General features: G+C 53.6%; 1 protein-coding gene across 4 annotated transcripts; it reads right to left on the minus strand.

Moving 5' to 3' along the window:
• On the minus strand, positions 1-25,465 carry DNAJB12 (DnaJ heat shock protein family (Hsp40) member B12). 4 transcript variants are annotated; one of them, XR_009212801.1, is made up of 10 exons: positions 25,258-25,465; positions 14,560-14,737; positions 13,006-13,151; positions 10,626-10,811; positions 10,430-10,509; positions 7,820-7,929; positions 6,122-6,294; positions 5,432-5,529; positions 3,789-4,217; positions 1-1,430 (listed from the first exon to the last, which is right to left on the minus strand). XR_009212801.1 is itself a non-coding variant. In XM_032139580.2 (9 exons), the coding sequence occupies exons 1-9, from the start codon at positions 25,388-25,390 to the stop codon at positions 4,188-4,190; spliced, it is 1,134 nt and encodes a 377-aa protein (XP_031995471.2). In that variant the 5' UTR covers positions 25,391-25,465; the 3' UTR covers positions 2,430-4,187. The 4 variants fall into 4 exon arrangements, 3 of the variants coding, with proteins under 3 accessions (XP_031995471.2, XP_031995495.2, XP_031995480.2); XM_032139580.2 differs by lacking the exon at positions 1-1,430 and having other exon boundaries at positions 2,430-4,217; XM_032139604.2 differs by lacking the exon at positions 1-1,430 and having other exon boundaries at positions 2,430-4,217; positions 5,384-5,529.

Below are 25,465 nucleotides of genomic sequence, written 5' to 3' on the forward strand. Positions count from 1 at the left end.
TATTTAATTACGTACATAGGCATGGGAGCCCCACGAAATATGCAATTTCAAGAAAGATCACACCTTGAGCTACAGAAAAGGAACTGGGGTCTAGGATAACCTTTGTACCTTAAAAAAAAAAACCCCAAAAACAGGGCTGGGAGCTTCTGGTGGGTGATGGCAACGCAAGTTTGGGAGGGTGAGGGGAGGAACTGCATGGTGAGCAAAAGTCGTCTTGTTATGCAGATAAAAAGTCAGTCTTGGCCAGGCATGGTGGCTCATGCCTGTAATCCCAGCACTTTGGGAGGCTGAGGTGGGTGGATCACGAGGTCAGGAGATCGAGACCATCCTGGCTAACACGGTGAAACCCTGTCTCTACTAAACATACAAAAAAATTAGCCAGGTGTGGTGGTGGGCACCTGTAGTCCCAGCTACTCGGGAGGCTGAGGCAGGAGAATGGCGTGAACCCGGGAGGTGGAGCTTGCAGTGAGCCGAGATCGCACCACTGCACTCCAGCCTGGGTGACAGAGCGAGATAATGTCGCCAAAAAAAAAAAAAAAAAAAAAAGTCAGTCTCTCAGGTCGTTAACAGTTGTCTGAGCAGCCCCAAGAATAATAGGTAGCTGTTGTCAATGAGTCATTGATAACCTCTTGGTAGATAAGATTTCCAGGAGGGGGTTCAGGACAACTTAGGCAGATGAGGGAACTTCAGAGAAAGCCCTTCCTGCACTTGCTGTTGCTCAAGTGCCCCCAGTTTGAAGTAATCAGCACACCAAAATGGCAGACTTTGGGGTGGCATTTCCTGAACTCCTTCAGGGACACCCAAGGTCACCCAGTCAGTAAATGGCAGAGCAAAGATCCAGCCCCAGCCCCCATGGGGGCTGCGAGGCTGCCTCCTGGGGATGACATTTCCTGATGCAGCCAGATGGATGCCTGTGTCACTGCCAGGAGAGACACCTACTCGAATGGGCAGCTGCTCCCTAGGCCAAGCCCATCAGATGAAGTGCCACCATCCTCAGTGTGGCCTTTTCATCCTTTTCCACCCTCCTGGACTCGGGTCTTCTGCCCACTCTACCTGACACCGATGGGTTTGATTTCCCTGAGTGCAGCAAATTTGGGCTCAGCAACTGTTTGTAGAATAACCACTCTGCCACAGGGACCCCAGAGACAGGCACAGTTTCTTCAAGACCCTGGGTGTCACTTTCCTCCCCCAAGCCTGTTTCCTGCTGTGGGAAATGAGCTGACTTGCTCATGTCACATGGCGTGATGTCTGGTAGGGAAGCTGGGTTGCTTCTGAACCATGTCAGCAGTCTATTTACCTGATTCTTGGCACGACTGTGTGCCTGCTCCAGACGCCAGGTGGCTTTGTCTGGGCAATGTGGGGTGGGGATGAGGTTACAGGCAGGTCGGGTGTATGCTTCTTGTCCCTGGAGCAGTTTTTTTTCTCTGGACCTGGGAGCAGCAAGGGACAAGGCGATAAGCTAGCAGAGCCAGGGAGCTGGGATGTAGGAGTGGCGCGTTCTGCCACCTGACAGTGGGTGGGGGACACTTGTCAAAGCCTTTTTTGCTGCAGTCAGAGCGTGCATCCCACCTCTTCTGGCTCACGGCCGAGCCACACAGGGAGGGCAGGGGGGATGAGGTGGGTGAATGGGGGTGCCTGCAACGCCTCTGCCAACCGCAGCTAACAAGTGGCGGCTTGCACACCAGGGCAGGCAGTGGTGACCCCGGGCAGGGTCAGCCAATGAGCTCCCGGGCCGTGGTGGCACCACCGGGCAGCCCGCCTGTCTTTGGCTGGCGCAGCTGCAGGAGGGGCCTGGGTCCGCCAGTCAGGGCTGCCGGGCCCTGTCTCTGGGAGGCCTGGGCAGATCTGCCGCTCCATTCACAGGAGCCCAACCCGACTTGGGCTGCCACATTTTAAACTTTTTCAACCTCCTGGAGAGGAGGGCGGGCTGCAGGGGCAGTTGCGGGGGGGGGGGGGGGGGGGGGGGGATGGTGGGAAGGACGATGGAAACAAACTCGCGACACTTTTCCCAGGATCTGGCTCCTGAGTGGGATGGAGCTCCAGGCTGGGGCTGGGAATTCCAAATGCTCTGCGGGCACATGGCAGGCCTGAGGGTGTGGTGGGGGATGTGGGGGAGGGAAAAGCAGAGGGTGATGGTCGTGGCCCAGATGCTCACCCAGGACTGGCGCTGGGGACCCCAAGGACCCAGACTGCTCAGGTCCTGCAGCCCCCCAGCCACCTGAGCACCCCTCTGCCTGGATGGAGTTAGTTCTGGAACAGCATGTGTGGCTTAAGTGGCTGTTAGCCAGGGCCAGTGGTCGGGAAATTCAGGCTCGTCATCTAGAGCTCCTTGTGGCACAGGCTGGACAGTGTCAGCAGCAGCAGGGGCTTGTGCCCCCACCCACCCCTCCCTTAAGCCTCCCTGCTCAATGCAGACCCACCACAGCCAGTCACATAATAAACATATATTAACAGATGTACAATTTGAGAATTCTAATTCAAGAAATACAGCTTCCAGGGAATCCTTCAGGATCTATGTTCTTATTGCACATGGCTCAGCCCATCTAGGGACATCTACCAAGACCAGATGGTCGGGGCGTGGGGGCAGAGCACCGGGGCCACAGTGGGTGGGCACTCTGGCCACATCAGTTCTTATCATCTCTCTGGGCTGAGGTGGCTGCTTCATTGCAGGGTGGGACCTTGTTTAAAAACCAGATTTGACATTTCCTTACCAAACTTCCTTTCCCAGCAAGAATCCTATTTGTTGGGGGATTTTTAAAAAAAGAGCCGAGAGAAACTCTGGGAGGGTGGTTATCACCTCCTGGCTGGCAGCTTGGGGAAGTAAGGCTTTGGAAGACGGCGGGCTCAACGACACACCCACCGCCACAGGAAAACATGGTCATTCCAGAAGGCCCAGGAGAAACTGTGGGAATAAATAAAACCTCCCTCCTCCCACTGGCAGCAAGCGCTGTTTTGAGCAAAATCCTCATTTCAATATGAGGGTAAGAAAACTATTCTGGTTCAGGTGTATCCTTTGTTTAAGGTACAAGAGGAGACCTGGTGGTCACATCCACAGCGGGTGAAGACAGAGGCACCCACGGGCACTGACTTTTCTTCAGGAGTCGAGGAGGCCGCCCTGGGGTCCCGGCACCACTGACTGACTCGGAGGAAGAACTTTCTGAAGTCCTTGGTGAATGACTTAGGAAAAACCAGTGGCAATGATGGAGCTGTGCCCTGTGGCATCTATAAGGCAAAGCCCACTGAGGGACTTAGGGGTGAGGAAACGGTTAGGTAGATCCTGGCCCCCTCTGCAGGCCTTCCCTTCTGTGGGCAGGGGGCTGGAGGGCTCCTGGGCACCAGGACAAAGAGCCCACCAGCGCTGCTGAGAGGGGAGGGGTGGTCTCACCCAAGCAGGTCCTGGTGGGGCCTCTACTGTGACTCAATACTGACCTGGCACCTGCCTCCACAGCCGGCTCCTCTCCAGGTTAACCATAATCCTGAGGCCTTCGTGGGTTCACACTTACCATGATTACTGCTGCCATCAAAACCAGGCTGGGGTTTCGGGGGGCCATGAAAAGTTCTGATGCGACTCTCCGTATGCTGTCAGCTATAGCTAATGTCTAGCAAAAACATCACCAGGGTACCTTCCCCAAATAGGCCTCATTTTTTAAAACATGGAAGAAATCAGCTCAACAACTTGACCAAATCCCTGCAGAGTTTAAAAAGTAGACTATATATATATATATCTTCATATATGCCTATTTACATATAAATAGATATATATACATATACACGCATCTATAAATTACATTCTATGGAGAGTTCTCTTTCTTCCTCCTCTCTATCTTTGGCCAGGGCCGCTGGCTTCTCCTGAGAGGTGGCTGGTGGTGGCTCCTCTGAGGGAGGAAAGGCAGCTGGGCGCCCCCTCCCCCAGCCCTTCCCACTGATATCTGCTGTGAGTTTTACATTCTACTTTCGTTGCCATGGTTTCTGTATCCTAGGAGAGAGCCGATGCGGAGCCTCTGCCAGCCCTGGGAGGGAGGGAAGCAGCCCCATGGCAGGTTTTCTGTCTGTCCTAAGAGCTTTCTGCATTTACTGGGTGAGAGAGAGGGCAGCTGTGCAGCGTTCGGCCTCCAATTCCATTTTAATTTTGTTTCTTTGTATGTCTTTCCTCAAATATACAGTCCATCACCTTGGCTCAGTGCATGTCACCAAAAATTCTCCAGGGATTTCATAGTCTGGGGAGGAGAGTGGCAACAGTTAGCTCGGCAGTCAGGCGGCACTGGCTCCTCTACTTATGCCACACAAGTAGCCCCCCTTGCCACTGCACCGCTGCACCGTGCTGCCCGCTCGACCCCCACCAACCCCACTTGTGGCCTGCCCTCCTGCGGCAGCACAGAGGCAGGCACAAATGGCCTCCAGGCAGAGTCAGCCGTGGATCCAGGCCGGGAGGACACAGGCAAAGGAGGGGGTAGGCAGGGCACCCACACAGAGAAGAACCTTCACTGCTTCTGCCCACACTTCTCCAGGCTTGGCCGAAGTGGCCACCTCTGGAAAACTCTGGGAACAGAGCCCAGCACCTCCATTCACCGGGCTGCAGAAGGAGGGAGCCTGTTACCAGCAACTCTCATTTCCCCTCCACCCCTCCTGTGCTGAGCGGCTGCATCTGACCCTGAACTCGTGATCCTCTGTTCCCTTCCTCAGACCGCAGGCGAGATGCCTGGGCAAGGCCGGATGCCTGTGGCTTCCAGGCTGCCAGGTGTGGCGGCATTTGAGAGAGTGCCTCAGATCCCACCAGAGGGGGGTGGTCAGGGCCTGCAGCCCCTCCCACCACCAAGCCTGCCAGCTCCCACCCACCTCGTGGCTGCCTGTTCATCTTGCTCATTTCCTCCTAGCTGGAGGGATGGAGGAAGAGGAGGGCTCTTGGCCCACCTGTTCCCACATGGTTCTTCCTGGTATCAGGCAGGCAGTGTGCGTGTGGGGCTCTCTTGGGCCCCACAATAGGTGATGGCCTAAATACCAGGGCACGGACAATAGTCTGCTGTGCTGGAGAAAGGACCGTGCTGACTGACGGCTGGAGTGGACCAAGAAGCCCCGGGTGGCCCTCAGCAACAGTTTCGAGTTCCCACTCTGCCTGGTTCTGGGGTCCCCCACGCCCCTGGAGCCAGGGAGCAGAGTGGAGGAGTGGGGTGGAGAGCATCGCTAGAGGGCGGAAACCGACCTTGGTTTCCCAGCAGGCCCCACAGCTGCTCGGTCTCTGGAGGCTGGAGGTCAGGCTGGGGACAGGAGTCTTTGCCACAATCACCAGGCTTCCTCCCTTTCTCCCCCTCCCTCCTCTGCTCATGACCAGGGCCAAAGCTGCCAGGAGTTGCAGGGTGGAGGCAGCCCTGGCTCATACTTGGACCTCGGTGGCGTGGCTGGCCCAGGACTATCCATGCAGGGAGGCCTGCACCTCTGACAGTCGGCTGCAGCTGGGGGTGCCCATCTTCTGTGCTTTGTGGTACATATCTGTGTCGCCAAAGTAGCGTGCCCGGTACAGCAAGCCTTCCTCTGCAAAGCAATGGGACAGCGTTAGTGCACGACCAGTACCTCCCGAAGCCTGCAAGGAAGCCTGCGAGGGCTGTGGAGGGCGGAGGAAAGCTGGCACACGCCTGGGGCCTGGGCAGGGCTGGCCTCCCATTAGGAAGACCCTGGAGGAGCAGAGACTACAGTCCTTATGTGGGCGAGGGTGACAGAGGCGCCTTTCTCTAGAATGCAGTGAGGCCAGCCAAGGTGAGACCCTGTCATCCTGGTCAGGCCTCCCCAGGGTCCCACAGACAGATCCAGGAGCACAGTCAGCGGGTGGCCAGGGATCCATCCGCTCCAGTCCATCTCTACACACTCACCTCTGGCAGCCAACATGCTGGGCTGATGGCAGTGATTTACAGGAATCTGAGGAAACTACCAGGTGGCCCCTGGCTCCCAGCCCCAGAGAAACACAGGAGTGGAGACCAGCTCTTGTCTGGGAGGTGGCTGGTGCAGGGCAGTGCCAGGGGCTGGGCCCTCAGAGCACAGGGTGAGCAGGACTCTCTCCTTCCCCTGCTTTCCAGCTTCATCCCAAGCCACCTCCCAAATACAGCCCCGGCCTGCCCCCCACACTCACTCTGCTGCTTCTCCTTCCAGCAGTTGTTCCGGAGGTTGGCGATATAATCGTCTTCCACATTCCGCTCGACTGTTTTGAGGCTGGAGCCTGTGTACTCCTCGGAAAAAGTGTCTCCCACATAGTAGACGACACCCAGGTGGTCAGTGACTCGCCTGTGGATGTGGCCCACGGACCTGGCCAGAAATACCAGGTTCAAAGTGGGTGCGGGTCTCCGTGCCCAGGGCACTCTAGGGGTACGGGCCCCATGACAGGAGGTGCTGCACAGACCACAGGAGTAGTTGGTTCCCTCTCAAACCAGAGCAGGGACTCGCACACTCCCTGAAAGGAGGGTCTGAGGAAAAGGCAGCGTCCTCCCACACACGTGGCCCAGACCGCAGGACGCCCTGCCTTTAGACTCCCTGCTTACCACACTGCTGACGTGGGAACTTTGGGGAGAGGCCCGGTCTGGGAAACTGGAGACCTGGGAGGGAATCTGGGCTCTACCTCTGTGCCTCCATCTCCCCATTCATCCCCTAAGCCAACTGTTGCTGCGGGGGCTTGCCTGCCCATCTAGGAGTTCCCAGTGTAGAGTTAAGAGGCTTAGGAACAAAATGACAGGAAGGGCTCTAGGGAGCCTTATCCTCCCAGCTCCAATCAGGCTCTGTCAGCTGTGGGAAGAGCCTTGACACCCAGACAGGACCAGTGCCCTGGGGACAACAGTCCCTGCCCTAGTCCTCTGCTCCTCGCATCTCTTCAGTTGCAGGGAAAAGGGCTGGCATCTGGCCACAGGGAGCCTGAGCCAGCGGCCAGGGTCCAGTGGACTGACTCTGCCCCCTGCTGGCTGAGAAGGGTCCTGCCAGCTCCCAGCCAGAGGTGGCCACCTTTGGGGAGAGGGGGATCCACCCCATTGAAGCTGTGCACCCACTGTGTAGCTGACCCTGGGCCAGGTGCTGGACATCAATGAGGGGAGCTGACATCCTGACGGGTCATAAAATGTCCTCAAGTTCACTCCTGGCGGTCGAGACCAAGCATTCATTAAACTAATATTGTTGAGCATTTCTAATGGGCCAGATATTTTATATGCATTACTCATTAATTTCCACAGCAGGTGGATGTTATAATTCCCATTTTATTGATGAGGAAACCAAGGTTACGTAACTTGTTTAGGGTCACACAGCTTCTTAGTGGAGAAGCTGGGATCCTAAGCCATGCTTGCTCTGTCTGGCTCTAGTGCCCTGTTCTTTCCATAGCCTCAGGAAGCCCAATCAGAGCCGAGGAGCAGAGGTTCTTCGTTAGGGCTGGCAGGCGAGATGGCCAGGGAAGAGTCACAAAGCCGCCGAAATTATATGCAAAACTCTGTGTGTATGTGTGTGCGTGTATGTGTGCATGTGTATTATGTGTGTGCATGTATTGTGCATGTATTGTGCATGTGTGTGTATGTGTGCATGTGTGTGTGTGTGTGTGTGTATTGTGTGTGTGTGTGTGTATAGTTCTAGGGAAAAGTTCTGTAGCTCTCGCTGTAATTTCTTAGGGGACCATAATCCTAAAAAGCTTAAGAGTCCTAGTTGAATAGAGAAAGTATATTTTCTTGATTCGAAGCCAGGTTTCTGCATTATGATCGCATGCTGGCTGGATCAGGATGGGAAGGAAGGCCCCTGATGGGGCTGAGAATCTAAAGCCCCTTGTCTGCCCACGGCCCGGCCTCACCCATGTACTCACGGTCTTGGGCTCAGACTGTAGGGTGGACTGGAGACCATGAGCTGGCTGAGAGCTGACACGAGAATCAGGATGAGGATAGGCATCAGCTGCACAAACACACCTAGCCCGCCCTGCAGGGAAGAGCCAACGTCACTCTGCTGGACCTGGGTGGGGTGTGGTGTCAGCCATAATCACCACCAGCTCCCCTAGAACAGTGGAGCCTGGGGAGACATGACACCACTCTGCCATTCCCTCCACGAGGCTCCAAAACACAGACGCTCCTTCACCTGCCAGCTTTCCCAGATAAAAACAAAGCAGCAACTGGTGTGAAATACAGGAGGAAGTGAGGTATCTGCATTTACTTTTGACAGAATGCCAAAAAAAAAAAAAAAAAAATCGGCAAAAGTTGCTTCCTCCAGGAGAATGGAAGGCAGGGCTGGAAGGAGACATGCAGTATATACAACTTTTTGAGATGTGAACGACACAAATATATTACCAATTTAAACATTATGGCCAGTGTGGCGGCTCATGCCTGTAATCCCAACACTTTGGGAGACCAACGTGAGAGCAACACATGAGGCCAGGAGTTCAAGACCAGTCTGGCCAACATACACCCCCATCTCTACAAAAAATAATAATTAAAACAAAATAAAAATTACCAATTAAAATTAGAAATAGCACTGGTCCTAGGTTGCAGAAAAAGCAAACAAACAAAAAAAGAAGGATTAGAAATTAAAATTAACAAATTTATTCACTGTGTGATAATCTGTGATGTTAAATACTCTTCTGTTGTTAGATACAAAATAAAAAAATTTTGATCAGGGGCAGTGGCTCATGCCTGTAATCCCAGCACTGTGGGAGGCTGAGGCAGGAGGACCACTTGAGCCCAAGAGTTTGAGACCAGCCTGGGCTCAAACAGCAAAGTAAGACCCTATCTCTACAAAAAATACAAAAAATTAGTTGGGTGTGGTGGTGTGGGCCTGTGGTCCCTGCTACTGGGGAGCCTGAGGTGGGAGCTTTGCCTGGGAGGGGAGGCTCCTGCACTCTAGCCAGGGTGACAGAACGAGACCCTGTTTCAAAAAAAAAAAAAAGGCCGGCATGGTGGCTCACGCCTGTAATCCCAGCACTTTGGGAGGAAGAGGCAGGCGGATCACGAGGTCAGGAGTTCGAGACCAGCCTGGCCAACATGATGAAACCCCGTCTCTACTAAAAATACAAAAATTAGCTGAGCGTGGTGGCGGGCGCCTGTACTCCCAGCTACTTAGGAGCCTGAGACAGGAGAATCACTTGAACCCGGGAGGCAGAGGTTGCAGTGAGCCAAGATTGTGCCACTGCACTCTGGCCTGGGCAACAGAGCGAGACTCCATCTCAAAAAAAAAAAAAAAAAAAAAAATTGAATAAATATTGTCAGAACAAAAGGAACCCCTTTCAGCTGGCCAGAATTTAAAATGTTTTGCAATTGTCCACAATATTTTAACTTTAGCCAGCTAGCTGTTCTTTGATCTGTGGCATACAAAATGTGTTTGAAGCACTGTCTAGTTATAATTTTTATACTTTTTGTTTTGTTTTGTTTTGTTTTTGAGATGGAGTCTTGCTCTGTCGCCTAGGATGGAGTGCAGTGGCACGATCTCGGCTCGCTGCAACCTCTGCCTCTCGGGTTCAAGTGATTCTCATGCCTCAGGTTCCCGAGTAGGGATTAAAGGCGCCTGCCACTATGCTGGGCTAATTTTTGTATTTTTGTAGAGACGGGGTTTCACCATGTTGGCCAGGCTGCTCTCAAACTCCTGACCTTAGGTGATCCACCCACCTCGGCCTCCCAAATTTTTGTAAATATCTTTTTAAAAGTATCTTTTGGCTTTTTAGCAAGAAGAGTCGGCACCTATGCTGTCATCCTTTAAAATTCTCTCACTGGCAGAGCGCAGCGGCTCACGCCTGTAATCCCAGCACTTTGGGAGGCTGAGGCGGGTGAATCACCAGAGGTCAGGAGTTCAAGACCAGCCTGGCCAACATGGTGAAACCCCGTCACTACTAAAAATACAAAATTAGCCGGGCGTGGTGGCACCCACCCGTAATCCCAGTTACTCGGGAGGCTGAGGCAGGAGAATGGCTTGAACCCGGGAGGCGGGGGTTGCAGTGAGCCGAGATCGTGCCACTGCACTCAGCCTGGGCAAGAGAGCAAGACTCCATCTCAATTTAAAAAAAAAAAAGTTCTCTCACAAAGTTGAGAGAAAATAGCTGAGACCTATGAAAAAAATGAAAAATAAAATTCTCTCAAAAAGTGTAACTTTCCATTGCTTAGAGGATGCCACTTTGGCCTTACCAGCGAGCGGCCTGCATGGAAGCCTCACACTCAAACCTGGCTGCGGGTGGGGTTTCTGGTTCCACTCCCCAGCCAGGCCAACAAAGCCACACTCCCGCCGGCAATGTGGAGCACGGCTCCCTCCTGTAGCGCCCTCTGGTGTCACTCAGCAGAATGGCAAGGGAGGCCCAGAGGGCTCCTTGGCTGAGAGTTGTGGAGACTCTGCTGGTCCCAGAATGGACAGTGTGGGAGGGAACTCCCTCCTCCAAGCCCCCTCCCTGGGGTGGATTTGGTGCCCTCCCCGCACTGTCCCCGGCGCCCTCCTCACTCACGTCACCCTGGTTGTCCCTGCGGTCCTGCCTTTGCTGGTAGGTATAGCGCATGCGGCCGTTGCTGTAGACGTGGACGTTACCTGGGGGTCAGAGGGGCTGAGTCAGGAGCCAGGTCTGTTGGGAAAGGGAGAGGCTGGCATGCCATCCCCACCATCACCCCAGGGATACCTGGCTGTGGGGAGGGTGGGGAACTTACTAGAAGGGAAGCTGCCGCCAAAGAACATGTTGAAGAGGTCTTCAGGGGAGATGTCGGCCTCAAAGCCGCGGTGGAAATCCCCATGCCCATGGCCGTGCCGGGCCGCCTGGCTCTTGTCATCGCCGAACTGGTCATACTGCTTCCTCTTCCCCGGGTTGCTGAGTACCGCATATGCTGTGCCAATGGCTGGAGAGGAGGGGAAAGGTCAGGCCTGAGGATCCTGGGGTGCGGGGGGAGGCTCCCATGGCAGCCGAGTGCGCACTTTTCTCAGGTCCTCAAGCAGTGCTTTAGGAAGCAGACGTCCTTGGGGTGGGCAGGAAGCTTGGCCAGTGTGAGGAGGGGGCATGCAGGAAGACCCCTCAGTGGATCTGGGCAGCCTGGCTGGGTGGAGGGTAACACAGGCCCCTTGCTCTCCTCAAGACAATGGTCAAGCTTTGTCAATGTGCCAGGCCTCCTAGGAGCGTGGCCTCATTTACTTTTTTGTTTGTTTATTTTATTTTTTGAGGCAGGGCCTCACTCTGTCACCCAAGCTGAGTGCGGTGGAGCAACCGTGGCTCACTGCAGTCTCAACTTCCTTTGCTCAGGCGATCCTCCCCCATCAGCCTCCTGAGTAGCTGGGACTACAGGTGTGAACCACCACACTCAGCTAATTTCTTGTATTTTTTGTAGAGATGAGGTCTTGCCAAGTTGCCCAGGCTGGTCTCAAACTCCTGGGCTCAAGGGATCCTCCCACCTTGGCCTCCCAAAGTGCTGGGATTATAGACATAAGCCACCACACCAGGTCAACTCATTTACCTCTAAGAGCAACCCTATCTCCATTTCACCAATGAGAAAACTGAGGCTCAGAGAAGTGACTGCCTAAGCTCACACAGCTTTAACATGTTACAGAGCCGGGAGTCAAACAAAAGCAGGTGTCTCTTGCTTCAAGTTCTCTCTCCGACTTTATGAAAACCACCAAAAACCTCTTTCCTCATTCTCTCTTGAGGTGCCCAATAGGATGGGCGCCCCTTTCTGGAGGTTCTGTAAACCTGAAGTCTTAGTCTGACATGCAGGCCAGACAGACACACAATATCCTTATTGTGAACTGGAAGGCAGCAGGAGCTGTGGGGAAGGGCCAAATCTCGGGGCTCTATGGAGACTCCTCCACTCCTGGTGATGCGGCCGGGATGAGTCCCCCACTCTCTGGGGTCCAGGCCCCAACCGCTATTTCCTATCTGGGCCTGAAGCCTCCCACCAGGGCCCCCTGGCCGGGACGGCTGTGCCCTAAAGGACCCCAGCTCTGACTTCCTCAGTCTCTCACTCCCTCTCCTCAAGCTGCCACTGACTCCAAGGAGTGGGTCCAAGCCACATCTGATTCCCATCGTGAAACCCCTGGGAATAGGGAGAGTGGAATCCTCTCCTCCGCCAATTCTGAACAGGCCTCAAGGCCAGAGCTGGCCTCTCAATACAGTCGGGGCAGGCTGCAGGCAGAGGCTGGGGCTGGAGAAACATTCAACAGGGCTACCTTGCCTCCCCGCACTCCCACTCTCCTCCTCCGGGGCCCCGGGACACTGCACACCAGTCTCGGAGTCTGCTCTGCCACAGGCTCTCCAGCTGGCTATGGTTGTGGGTGCAGCACAGCACGCACCCCGCCCAGGCCAGTGCGGGCTAGTCACCATGCTATTTCCCAAGGAGGTGGATGAAGTGGGAATGAGAGAAGGAGGACCTGGTGGGAATGAGAGAAGGCAGTGATGTTTGGGGCAATGAGAAATTGCAGTGCACAGAGTCAGTACACATGAGCGCCTGACAGGTTAAATGAAAATGTAATGAATAAAGGGCAGCTTACGATTTCAGCCAGAAATGAAGCACCCATCCCTGAGCCAGTGGGCCCTGAAGCCAGAGACTGCCATGTCCCCACTGCAGGCCCCAGGTGGATAGGTATGGCGGGGGAGCTGGCTGTGGCTGCTGGTATTGAGGTGGCCACCAGGCCTGAGGCCCCTGACCTGGGGCTACTCTGCCCCTCAGCAGGGAAACAGTTACCCCAGTGGGCAGCTATGAGACTCTAAGACAGGGAAGCGCACACAGTGAGTCACTCAATCACTGAGAATCCTTGGAGAAGCTACTAGAACTTTCTTGCCTCAGCTCTACTACTGTAACCCCAGGAAATGCAGAGGAAGCGGGGGCAGGAATGGTGCTATTTGAGCTCTGACAAACTCTACATAGCTAGAGGTGGCTACTAGAACCTTTTTCCCAAGAAGCAGCTCCCAAGCCTGGGCAACTTGGGCCCGAGGCCACTTCCTCCTGCTCCCTGCTTCCTTGGGAAAGCTGTCTTGGTCCCTTATTCCCTGCCATGGACAGGAGATGAACACACCAAAATGCTAGGAAAGCAGGGCCGGCTTACCTTTGAAAGCTTCAGTGGCACCAGGTGCGTGGTTCTTGTCTGGGTGGAATTTGAGGGCCAGTTTGCGGTAGGCCTTCTTCAGGTCCTCATCTGAGGCCCCTCTGCTCACCCCCAGGATCTCATAGTAATCTTTACATTGCTTGACCCTGGGGAGGAAAGAGACCGTGATAGGGGATGCTCTACATGGGTCTGTGTGAGGGGGGCGAGGAACAGGCCGTGTGGGGCGCACAGCTCTGGGCAGGCTGTGGGGGACCAACAGGGCAAGGCTGACAGCTCCTTGGGTCAGCTGTGTGACACCAGGGACAAGGGAGCCACAGTGGGCACCAAATGTGATGCAGAGCTGGGCAGGACCACGGGAAACAGAAGAACACTGTCTGGATTCTTGGATTTAGGAGGGCATCTGTGGGGTTCGCCAGGCCAGTATCTATCTATCTCCCCCTGTTCTGCTGACAGCTTCCCCATGGGATGAGCTCAGGAGGACTGTCGGTGTCCATCACCCAGAGTGGTGTCCCAAGCTCAGCCAACCGACTCTCCTGGCAATCTGAGTCTTTTTTTTTTTTTGAATTTTTAAAAGTTTTTAAAATTTTAAATATTTAAAGATAGAGACAGGGTCTTCTAATTGCTCAGGCTGGTCTCAAACTCCTGGGCTCAAGGGATCCTCCCGCCTCGGCCCCCCAAAGTGCTAGGATGACAGGCATGAGCCACCATGCCCAGCCCAATCTGAGTCTTGAGTGGGTAACATGAAGGCCAGAAGTGGCAGGTGACTGTTCACCCCAAGCACAGGGCCTAAAGAGACCCTGGTTCTCTTTCACCAATTCTTCCTCTCTGTGCCCCTGGAGACCTCCTGGTTCTTGGCCGTTTCTAGGCCTTCCCAATCCCTCATACATCAGTTTCTATTGCCTACAATGGACCTTGCCGAGTCAGTAAGTACAGATCTCGCCTACACTTTTATGGCAAACAGCAGTCACGCTCAGTCTCACACAGGCGGCCTTGGTCCTGAAGCTTGCCAAGAGCTGTGGCATGACCCTGGGGGATTCCCAAGGCCAGCTGCTGGGAGACCTGGGGAGAAATGGGAGCTGGGAACGTCTAAGCCTGATGAGCCTTGGCTGGGTGGTCTCTGGCCTGGTAGCGAGCTACTCTGCGTGGGGCCTGCTCACAGCCATGGGGCAATAACTCTGCCTCTGGTCTCCATTCTACCCCACACAGGCTCTGATCTAAAAGGGTCTTTGTTGGGTGCTGGGGTGTGGGTTGGGGTAGAATGCGGAAGGGGAGACAAGGCTCCATCTCTGCTGACAAACAGAGCTGTGTAAAGAGGCCTGGGGCCTGCCTGGCCAGCGGCAGAGGAAGCCAGCAGTGTCAGCTTTTCCAGCCTCTGCTGTGGGTCGTCTTGGCGGGAGGGGTGGTGGAGCCCCAGTTCCCACACTGTACTCCTGGGCCTTGAGGGAAATAAGGAGAGGTCCTGGTGAGCCTGGACACTTGGACCTTCTCCATCCTCCAGGAAGCCTCTAGATGTCCCCAGTCTCCCCAGGCTCCAGCCCCTGCCCACCCGTCTACCTTTTCACAGCTGCAACCTGTTCTGCAGTGTAGCCTTTGGTGCTCTCTCCTCCAGCTTCACCGTTGGCCGAGGGGGCATCGGTCCCACCTGCTTTCCTGTGGGTGGCACGGGTTGTGTCTGTGGGTGGGGGTTGGTCACCGGCAGTCTGTGGTTTCTGGTTGAGGGACTCAATCAGGGCTGTGCAAGGCAAGGAAACCATTCAGAGCTCCTGCTCCAGCAGGCTGCGTGCCTTGCCGGGCGGCCCGCTGCTTCCCACTCGCTTCCCCTCCCAGCAAAGCCACCAGCTCCTGCCCTGATTAGGCCTGTGGGTGCTGGGGGGACAGTCATCTGCTCTCTTGAAAGCCACAGTCCTTAAGAGTAGGCAGGATAGGCCGGACGCGCTGGTTCACACCTGTAATCCCAGCATTTTGGGAGGCTGAGGCGGGCAGATCACCTGAGGTCAGGAGTTTGAGACCCGCCTGGCCAATGTGGTGAAACTCCGTCCGTACTAAAAATAAAAAAATTAGCCAGATGTGGTGGCGGGTGCCTGTAATCCCAGCTACTAGGGAGGCAGAGGTTGCAGTGAGCCAAGATGGCGCCACTGCAGTCCAGCCTGGGTGACAGAGACAGACCCTGTCTCAAAAAAAAAAAAAAAAAAACCACAAAAAATGAAGAAAACAAAAACATCTGGGCACAGTGGCTCACGCCTGTAATCCCAGCACTTTGGGAGGCTGAGGCAGGCGGACCATCTGAGGTCAGGAGTTTGAGACCAGCCTGGCCAACATGGTGAAACTCCATCTCTACTAAAAATACAAAAAAACCCCCCAAAAAACCAAAAAGCATTTAGCTGGAGATAGTGGTGGGTGCCTGTAATCCCAGCTACTCGAGAGACTCGAGAGGCTGAGGCATGAGAATTGCTTGAACCCAGGAGGTGGAGATTGCAGTGAGCAAGACTGTGCCACTGCACTCCAGCCTGGGCGACAGAGCGAGGCTCTGTCTCAAAAAAAAAAAAAAAAAAAAAGTAGGCAGGATAGAGGTCTTCTTCTTTTTACATGAACAAAATTAATTTTGTTAATAAAAATTGACAGAAAATCTACATAATTCATGGATAAATCTGTAGTAATTGCTTTATTTTTCAGATAGTATACTTATACGTGTATCTCTTTTCTTAATAAATTTAGGCAGAATTCTGATATTCTGATAGTCTTCCAAAAGCACACTTGGTTTTATTAATAAACCCTATAGTACTTTATTTAGAGTTATTTTTTGTTTATTTGTTTGTTTGAGATAGAGTCTCACTCTGTTGCCCAGGCTGGAGTGCAGTGGTGCGATCTCAGCTCACTACAACCTCTGCCTCCCAGGTTCAAGCGATTCTCATGCCTCAGCCTCCTAAGTAGCTGGTACTACAGGCACGTGCCACCACGCCTGGCTAATTTTTTTTTTGACACGGAGTCTTGCTCTGTTGCCCAGGCTGGAGTGCAGTGGCATGATCTTAGCTCACTGCAACCTCTGCCTCCTGGGTTCAAGCAATTCTCCTGCCTCAGCCTCCCTAGTAACTGGGATTACAGGCACCCAGCACCATGCCCAGCTAATTTTTGTATTTTACTAGAGATGGGGTATCACCACGTTGGCCAGACTGGTCTTGAACTCCTGACCTCAAGCAATCCACCCATCTCGGCCTCCTGAAATGCTGGGATTACAGGCCTGAGCCACTGTGCCCAGCCTAATTTTTGTATTTTTAGTAGAGATGGGGTTTCACCATGTTGGCCAGGCTGGTCTCGAACTCCTGACCTCAAGTGATCTGCCCCCCTCGGCTTCCCAAAGTGCTGGGATTACAGGCATGAGCCACCGTGCCTTGCTAGAGTTCATTTAATACTACTTTAATTGCTATTTACGGGCCGCCACAGCCCGGTAATTTTTTTGTTTTTAATGAACCGGGTTTCACCTCGGGCCACCGATCTCCTGACCTGGTGATCCGCCCGCCTCTTACAAGCGTGAGCCACCGCGCCCGGCGCTATTTCTTTCAATGTATTTGGTTTTACTCTGCTTTTTGCTTTTATGAATCCAACTTATAATCCATTTTTTTCGCCGGGCGCGGTGGCTCACGCCTGTAATCCCAGCACTTTGGGAGGCCGAGGCGGGCGGATCACGAGGTCAGGAGATCGAGACCATCCTGGCTAACACAGTGAAACCCCGTCTCTACTAAAAATACAAAAAATTAGCCGGGCGAGATGGCGGGCGCCTGTAGTCCCAGCTACTCGGGAGGCTGAGGCAGGAGAATGGCGTGAACCCCGGGGGGCGGAGCCTGCAGTGAGCCGAGATTGCGCCACTGCACTCCAGCCTGGGCGACAGCGAGACTCTGTCTCAAAAAAAAAAAAAAAAAAAAAATCCATTTTTTTTCTACTGAACCCATTCAAATCTGCAAATATGTTTGCATTGCACCACATTTTGAATAAGTAAAATATTCAGTCCACTGCACTATTCCCTATTTTTACCATCGGCTTTTTTTTTTTTTGAGACAGAGTCTCGCTCTGTTGCCCACGCTGGAGTGCAATGGCATGATCTCAGCTCACTGCAACCTCCGCCTCCCGGGTTCAAGCGATTCTCCTGCCTCAGCCTCCCAAGTAGCTGGAATTACAGGCGTACACCACCATGCCGGCTAATTGTATTTTTAGTAGAGACGAGGTTTCACCATGTTGGCCAGGCTGGTTTCGAACTCCTGACCTCAAGTGATCCACCCGTCTCAGCTCCCAAAGTGCTGGGATTACAGGCGTGAGCCACTGCACCCAGTCAACCTTTCAGATTTTTAAGATCTCAAAGTAGTGAGTTTAACAGACTTGGCATTTTGAGTGCCAAGATGGGCAAAGTACCCTGCAAAGGGGACCCCACTTAGCAGGACCATCTGTTTCAGGTGGGATCAGTCAGGAAGCCTTCCTGGAGGCCTTTGCTTAGCTGTAAAGAGGAATGGGGGAAATGAGTTTGCCCAAGGGGGACACGGATGGTATGAGACCAAAAGAAGTATCTGCTGTGCTCACTACTTGCTATTTTTCACATTTTTCTAATGCAAGTGGTTGGCCATGCCAAATGTCCTCTTCAATGTCTGGAGTCTATACAGGACATTAACTATCACCCTTGGCAGCATCATGGTTATTGAAAACCAAGCCTGGCCGGGCGCGGTGACTCACGCCTGTAATCCCAGCACTTTGGGAGGCTGAGGCAGGCAAATCACAAGGTCAGGAGTTCAAGACCAGCCTGGCCAACATGGTGGGCCGAGGCGGCCGATCACGAGGTCAGAGATTGAGACCACGGTGAAACCCTTACTAAAAAACAAAAAATTACCGGGCTGGTGGCGGTCGGAGAGGCTGAGGCAGGAGAATGGCATGAACCCAGGAGGCAGAGCTTGCAGTGAGCCGAGATTGCGCCACTGCACTCCAGCCTGGGCGACAGAGCGAGACTCTGTCTCAAAAAAAAAAAAAAAAAAAAATTAGCCAAACGTGGTGGTGGGCACCTGTAATCCCAGCTACTAGGGAGGCTGAGGCAGGAGGATGGCTTGAACCTGGGAGGTGGAGGTTGCAGTGAGCCAAAATCATGCCACTGCACTCCAGCCTGGGCAACAGAATGAGACTCCATCTCAAAAAAACAAAAACAACCAAGCCCACCAGGCGCGGTGGCTCACACCTGTAATCCCAGCACTTTGGGAGGCTGAGGCGGGTGGATCGCCTGAGGTCAGGAGTTTGAGACCAGCTTGGCCAGCATGGTGAAACCCCATCTCTACTAAAAATACAAAAATTAGCCAGCGTGGTGGCAGGTGCCTGTAATCCCAGCTACTCGGGAGGCTGAGGCAGAGAATCGCTTGAACTCGGAAGGCAGAGGTTGCAGTGAGCTGAGATCGTACCACTGCACTCCAGCCTGGGCAACAGAGCGAGACTCCATCTCAAAAAAAAACAAAAGCAAGCAAAAACAAGCCTGTGGTTCCTGCGGATTAAATGAGGAAGGGCCCAAGTCTCTGGCAGCAGGTCCCTGTGTCCATTTATTCCAGGCACAAAACCAGCTCTCAGAAACCTCAGTCAGGCCTGGGCCCCAGCGCCCCCGGTAGTAAAATCCTAAAGCCTCTGACAAGCTGACCAGCTGGGAAAACAGGCATCTGGATCACTGCAGGGACCCAGCATCCCTCTGTGCTAAGGAAGGACAGCAGCACATCCCAGCACATTCCCTCAAACACGCCAGGTGCCTGCTGGCCTGAAGACGCCATCCTGGGTGCCACACCCACCAGTGCGATGCACTGAGGTCTGACCCAACGGGCTGAGAGCCAGTCTCACTGGGAACAGAGTATGGGGCTCCAGTGGAGCACTGTGCCCTGGGCCACTACTTCTGCACTGAGCGCTTGTGTGATCTTGCTGAGTCTTCAATTGGGAAATCCAAACACAGGAGCTCACAGCCGGGGTTGCTCTGAAAAAGGGAGGCGGGCTCCTGAAGCAAACCATGAGAGGGTGCTTGGGGAGGAGCAATAGCAACAATCATTTCTCTTACCCAGTGATGTGTGTCAGGTGGGTACTTTCACAGTGATCTGCATTAGCTCATTTAATTGCCACAGCAGCCTTAGAAGGTAGGTCTCATTACCTACCCCACCCCACTGTAGGAAGAGGGTACTGTGGCAGACTCCTGCCATGACCACACAGCTGGTTAGGAGGCAGAGGGGCCTTCGAACCCCAGGACATCCAGCTCCAGGGTCCATGCTCTTAACTATGCTGCTATCTTGGGCTGCACGTGTCTGATGGGGTGGGGGTGGGGATTGGGGACAGGGATCCAAGCAAAAGCATAGAAGAGACATCAAATTCAGAAAGGCCCAGATTCAAATCTCAGTTGTGCCATTCCTAGCAGTGTGACCCTGGCTGATCTATGAAATCTCTCTGAACTCTGGTTTCCTCACGGTGGTGGAGGATGAAATGAGATAATGTGTGTAAGCACCTGTGCCGAGTCTGACAGAGAGTGAAGGTTCAAGGCTGATGAAGTGTCTGGCCACGGAAGTGGGCTGGCCAGGGAGGTGAGGGGACCTGTGGTGGGGGGTGGGGAGGAGGAGGGCTGGGTAGCCGGGGAGCTCCAAGGCTCAGGAAGGCAAAGGCTCAGCGCTCAGCAGACTCTGGAACCAGTAGTAACCATGAGATTTCAGGCCATCCCAGATACCGGGTCCATGCCAGCTACCAAGGGGATGGCAAGAGAAAACAAAAGATGAAGAGATATTGGTCAAGATGGGGCAGGAGGAGGAGGCAGTATGCTGTTTCCTAGAGCTTTTCAAGAAGCTCTTTATTTCAGTTCCTCTGGAAGTTCTGGTGGCCCAGGCTGAGCCTGGCAGATCCTAAGGGCAAAATAACCAGTTATTCAACTGCCAGAGATGAGCAGGAGCACTAGCCAGGAGATGGGACAGGCTCTCTCTCGTACCTCTCAGAGAAGATTCTGGAAGCTTTTCAGGGCAGTTACAGGGAATCAGCCACTCTAATTTCCCTACAGTACAGAAAGAGAGCCCAAAGGAGAATGGGGGTGCCCTGGGTCATATGGAAGCTTTCTGCTTGACTTAGAAATTAAAGATTTCCAGTTGCTGGCAAGTAGGGTCTCTCTTCTGGCCTGGGGGATGTGACAGCTTCATGCTTACATCCCTCATGGCACAGAGGCTGACAGGCAATGTCACAAAAGGAGACAGAACAGCTTAATGTTACCTTGGTTCTGTCCCTTCTCAGTAAAGCTGGCAGACTTAGAAAAGGAAGGGAATTTGATAGAAGAGAACAGAGCTGCGGTGGAGAGGCACCTGAGGTAGAGCTGAGAGGATTTCTATGGCCAAAGCCACTGAACCCAGACCAGAGTTAGACTTGGCCGGACAGTGGCTCACACCTGTCATCTCAGCACTTTGGGAGGCCAAGGCAGGAGGATGGATTGAGCCCAGGAGTTCCAGACCAGCCTTGGCAACACAGGAAGACCCCATCTCTACAAAAATAAAAAAATTAGCCCGGTGTGGTGGCGCATGCCTGTGGTCCCAGCTGTTTGGGAGGCTAAGGTGGGAGGATCACTTGGGACTGGGAGGTTGAGGCTGCAGTGAGCTGTGATTGCACCACTGCACTCCAGCCTGGGCAACAGAGTGAGACCCTGTCCCAAAAAAAAAAAAAAAAAAAAAAAAAATTAGACTGCCCAATGGGTTCAAACCTAGCTCTGCCATTTGCTAGAAGGGTCATCTTGGACAAGGTAACTTAGCTCATCTGTGCAAAACTCTATCTCCGTCATACAGGCTAAAAGAGGAAATGAGTGAATGCCAGCAAAAAACTCAGCCCAATGCCCAGCAAATATACAGTGTTGTCTCTGACTGTGACTTTGTTAGTAAGTGAGTAGCTGAGTTTCTGGGCTCTGTGTACCTACAGTGAGTCAGAAAAAGGCCTGGGATTGGAGATGGACAGTTCTGCGTCTTTGCTGGCTAGCCATGTGGCCTTGCCAGGTTAGCTGGTTCCTCAGTGGAGAGACGATCTCTGCTCTCATAGGAGTGCTCTGAGGGGTAAATAAGATTCTGTGAAATACAGTGAATGGAAGGGGGCTAAGTGCACAGTGGGGCTCATGAAGGTTGACTGACTTGAAGGGAACAACCCCACCCCGGACCTCGCCAGCACCAGAACATCTCTCACTCCTGGACTCTGAGTGCGGAATCCCTCAGCAACCCATCTCCTTTTCCTGTGGGCTGGCCTTCCCAGCTTGGCCTTCCTGACTTAGCCCAGAGTCAACCATTTCACAGAACATCTGATAGCCTGAGCTGCAAGGAACCTCAGAATCATCCCGGCCAATCCTCTCTTTGTATGCTGGGGAAACTGAGGCCTACAAATGCTCTCGTGAGCTCGCTGGGAAATCTGGCACTTTCCACGTTTGTTACAAAGCCTGAGTCAAAGCCAATGGCTACCAGGCTGCCAGCTGCTGGACACAAACTCCCAGAAAGGGACTGACTGGCTCCACCATCTCTAGCCTGTGACCTCCCAGCTTAGGGCCCAGCTACTGCTTTGCAGTTTAACTCAGTGCCTCCTTGTCCACCTCCTGCAGCAGGAGTTTCAAGTCCCCTCACATCCTTTTTGCTGCAAAGGCCAACAGTGTGAGGTCCCTCATCCTTTCAAGGTTGCTCTGAGCCTCCCCTCTCTCCTGACTCTCCCCTCTCTGCCCTTCCACCTCTCCAAGACCATCCTCTGCCCATGCTCTCAATCCTTCCCTTTTCAACTCTTAACTTGTCCTTTTCCCACGCGGTGCCTGCAGCGTCACACAGGGCTGCTCACCACCTGCTGCCATTACCTCTCCATGGCTACCTGGCCGCTGCCCTCTCCGGAGACTGCCTCGTCTTGTTGCTCCATCTCAATCTGTTGCTTCCTCTGCCTTTGCCTGTGGGCTCAGGGCAGGTGTTGCCTGCCATTGTGCCTGCAGCAACTCTCTCCATGGTCTGTACTTTCCCACAGTGACCTCAGCCATGCACAACTCCAGTGAGCTCCAGGCTGACAGCTCCTTTGGACTGTCCCACTGGCACCTCCCACTCTGCTCATCTCTTCCCATCCCAGTTCTTCAGCTTGGTTTCTTCCTGGTCACAGGGGCTTCGATTCTGATTCCCCAGCATCCCATCTGATTCTGCTCTGCACCTCTCTCTCACACAGGCCTGGCGCCTCTTTTCCAGGGACCTCAGCCTCATCCATACTGCCTTGTCCCAGGCCCTCAGAATATCCAACCTGCTCAAGGCAATTCTCTCCCATTGGCTTCCTGTCCTGAGTCTCTCTTCCCTCTCATTAACCTTTCATGCTGTTCTCTTTTAACAACAGTGCCCGTACTTTACTCCTGCTATCAAAAACCTCAATGGTTTCCTCACTAACTACAGAATAAGGTAAAAATATCTTGGCCTGGTAGAAAAGGATTTCTATGATCTGGCCCCATTTTATTTTCCAAACTTAATCCTCTGTGTATACGAATTACCACCTCCACTGCCTCTAAATCTTGCTATACTTTGATCTCTTCCCCCAAACATTACAACTTTCAGGTCCTCTGTCTTCTTCCAGGATGCCTTTCCTCAAGTCTCACACCTTCCTCCAAAGCACAGTTCAAATGCTAACTCCTGTCGTCCCCAAAGAATTCCCTCGCTGTGAGAAAACATTATTTTTATGCACTTGCTACAGCACTCACTACACTGCTTATAATTTAATGTTCAGGAGACTGTCCTCTGCACCTCCTCCCCACCATCAGACTGTGAACCCATGGATGATGGGGACTGATTTTTTCATGCCTGTCCTTAAGTCCTCAGCATCTAACCTTGGGCTTATTTTTTATTTAGTTACAGTTCTGTCTTGTAATATTTGTTTCTGTAAGTTTGTCTCTTTCACTAGATTATAAGCTCTTTCGAGATGAGGGATCACATTTTACCAATCTTGCTAGCACCAAGCAGAGGACTTTGCAAACAAAACATAAATGATCTTCAACAAAAGTCTGCTGCATTGAATGAGCATCTGGGATGAGCCTAAACCCAAAGCCATAGACCGCCACCTAATATATCTGTATTTCTCCCCCTGGGGAGGCAGGTAGCCCAGTGGGTAGCCCTGCCCTTTATTTTTGAAGTAAGATCTTTCCCTGTCCCAGACCTAAACTAATCCCAGGTCTTGTCAGCTCAGTGGAGGGCTGCAGATGGTAAAGTTTACACGGATGCATAAGGCGTATAGTCTCATGGTCTTTCCAGAAAAGTACAAATATGACAAATATGCAGGCAGGTGATTCTTCTGTCTCAACAAATTCCAGAGCCTGAGCCCCAGAGAGGACACTCCTTCAAGCTCCTGAACTGGTGCAGGGGACCTGCTGACAGAAAGATCCCGAGACCCTGTGGCCCATCCTTTCTTGGCTGCCTGCTCCTGAGCCCGCAGCAGCATCAGTGTCAGGCAGAATTCTGACAGCTGGAGGATACCACCCCACCACCGAATACGAATTAATTCACAGGGAGGCTCCTCGAGCAGGTTACCTCAGGCGTCCTGGCAAATACAGCCCGAAACCCTCAACAAGAGGAGGCAAACAGGCCAAAGATCAACCTGCAAGAGTCCGGAGGGAGGAAAGTTCAGCAGTCCAAGCTACCTCTTCCACCACCGTTCCGCTCTTTTTTTTTGAGACGGAGTCTCGCTCTGTCGCCCAGGCTGGAGTGCAGTGGCGCAATCTCGGCTCACTGCAAGCTCCGCCTCCCGGGTTCACGCCATTCTCCTGCCTCAGCCTCTCCGAGTAGCTGGGACTACAGGCGCCCGCCACCACGCCCGGCTAATTTTTTTGTATTTTTAGTAGAGACGGGGTTTCACCGTGGTCTCGATCTCCTGACCTCGTGATCCGCCCGCCTCGGCCTCCCAAAGTGCTGGGATTACAAGCGTGAGCCACCGCGCCCGGCCTCCGCTTTCTCAATCTCATCAGGCGGGCAGGGCCGGTTAGGAGGCTGACTGCTGTTCCTCAGTTTCATTTCTTTTCTTTCATAAACATTTAGAGAGTCACAGAACTTTCCACTCTCTAGCTGTGTCGTCTTGGGCATCCCTTACGTCAGAGATTTTCCTCACCCATAGAATAAAGATAATGATCTTTGCTCTGCCTCCCTGGCTGGCAGGCTCAAGTGAGAAGGCACAGGCGAAGAAGCTTCCTAAACTGCAAAACCCTATGGGTATTATTGCCAATCACATTATCTGCCCCAACCCTCTAATCTTCCCGAGGAGGAAACCCAAGCTCAGGAAGGTCACGTGGTAGCCGTCAGGATGAGACTGGGCCCTTCGGAGTGCCTGTTATTCCCAGACGGTTTACTAAGTGGTGATCACAAGCACCACCCGGTGTCTCTCTCCCCTCTAGCGTGGATTAAGAAAAACTCCTTGGAAAACTTAGGCTAAAGAAAAAAGAAAGGGCTCCCGGGTGAAGCAAGGTGATGAGTTGTAAAGTCAGCTTCACTCTTCCCTCCCTGGCTCAGGAGGCTCCTGTCCAGGGCCACTCAGCAGCAGCCTCGGCATCCACATGGCCGGCCGCCGCTGGACTCCTGCGGGCGATGGAGGACTGGCGGTGGCTGAGGTCAGCACCTCCCACCAGGCTACCCACTCCGAATCTCATCATCGGGAGGAGAGGCCCGGCCTCAGGACAGTCCGAGGCGGCGGACTGGGGTGGGTGCAAAGGCCGGCTCGCATTTTGGGAGAGTGGTCCCTGACCCTCAGCCCGAGACGTGAGAGGGAGTGAAGATACAAAAGCGCCTTTCCCTGGCGCCCGAAGGACAGAAGTTTCTCCCTGTCTAGCGCCCATTCTCCCCCTCAAAGGAGTTATGTTTATTTTCCTGAACTATAATATTTCCCAGGCCGGCACTGGCCTGGGCCACCGAACGGCCCCTTGGGAAAAGTAGTTCGAGTTCACTTCCAGGTAAGTTCCCTTCGTCCCGGCTGCCACCGCATTTTATTCTCGGAGACCTCAAACCCCAGGGAGCTCCGCCAGCACCCCGAAAGCTGAAGTCTCAGCCGCCCGCGTCTCCAGACGGCTCGCATCCCGCAGAGGAGCTCGAGGGAAAAACTACGCCTCCCAGCAGCCACCGCGCGCCTCAGTGCGCAGGCGTAGCCGCGCCTCGCCACCCCTCCCCCTCCTCCAACTGCTCCAGTCGGTCCGTTCCCGTGTTCCCCCCATCAGTTCTAATGTCCCCAGTCTCTCCGGCACCTCACACTCACCACGAACTCGCGGCGTCGGATACAGCCGCTGTGCCTTCTCTAGGAAGCGGAGCGCCCGGTCGGGCTGGTTGCTCTGGATGGCCTTGAGGGCGATGCTGATACAGCGCTCAGCTTCATCCTTGTTGGATTCCATGGCGGAACCAGAGCGCGGAACCAGGGAGGGGGAGGCCGGGCGAGCGAAGGGCTGCGCCACCCGCCGGCGCGTCGC

The sequence above is a fragment of the Hylobates moloch genome, unplaced genomic scaffold (genome assembly GCF_009828535.3).
Source record: "Hylobates moloch isolate HMO894 unplaced genomic scaffold, HMol_V3 SCAFFOLD_3, whole genome shotgun sequence".
In the NCBI taxonomy this organism is placed as follows: domain Eukaryota; kingdom Metazoa; phylum Chordata; class Mammalia; order Primates; family Hylobatidae; genus Hylobates; species Hylobates moloch.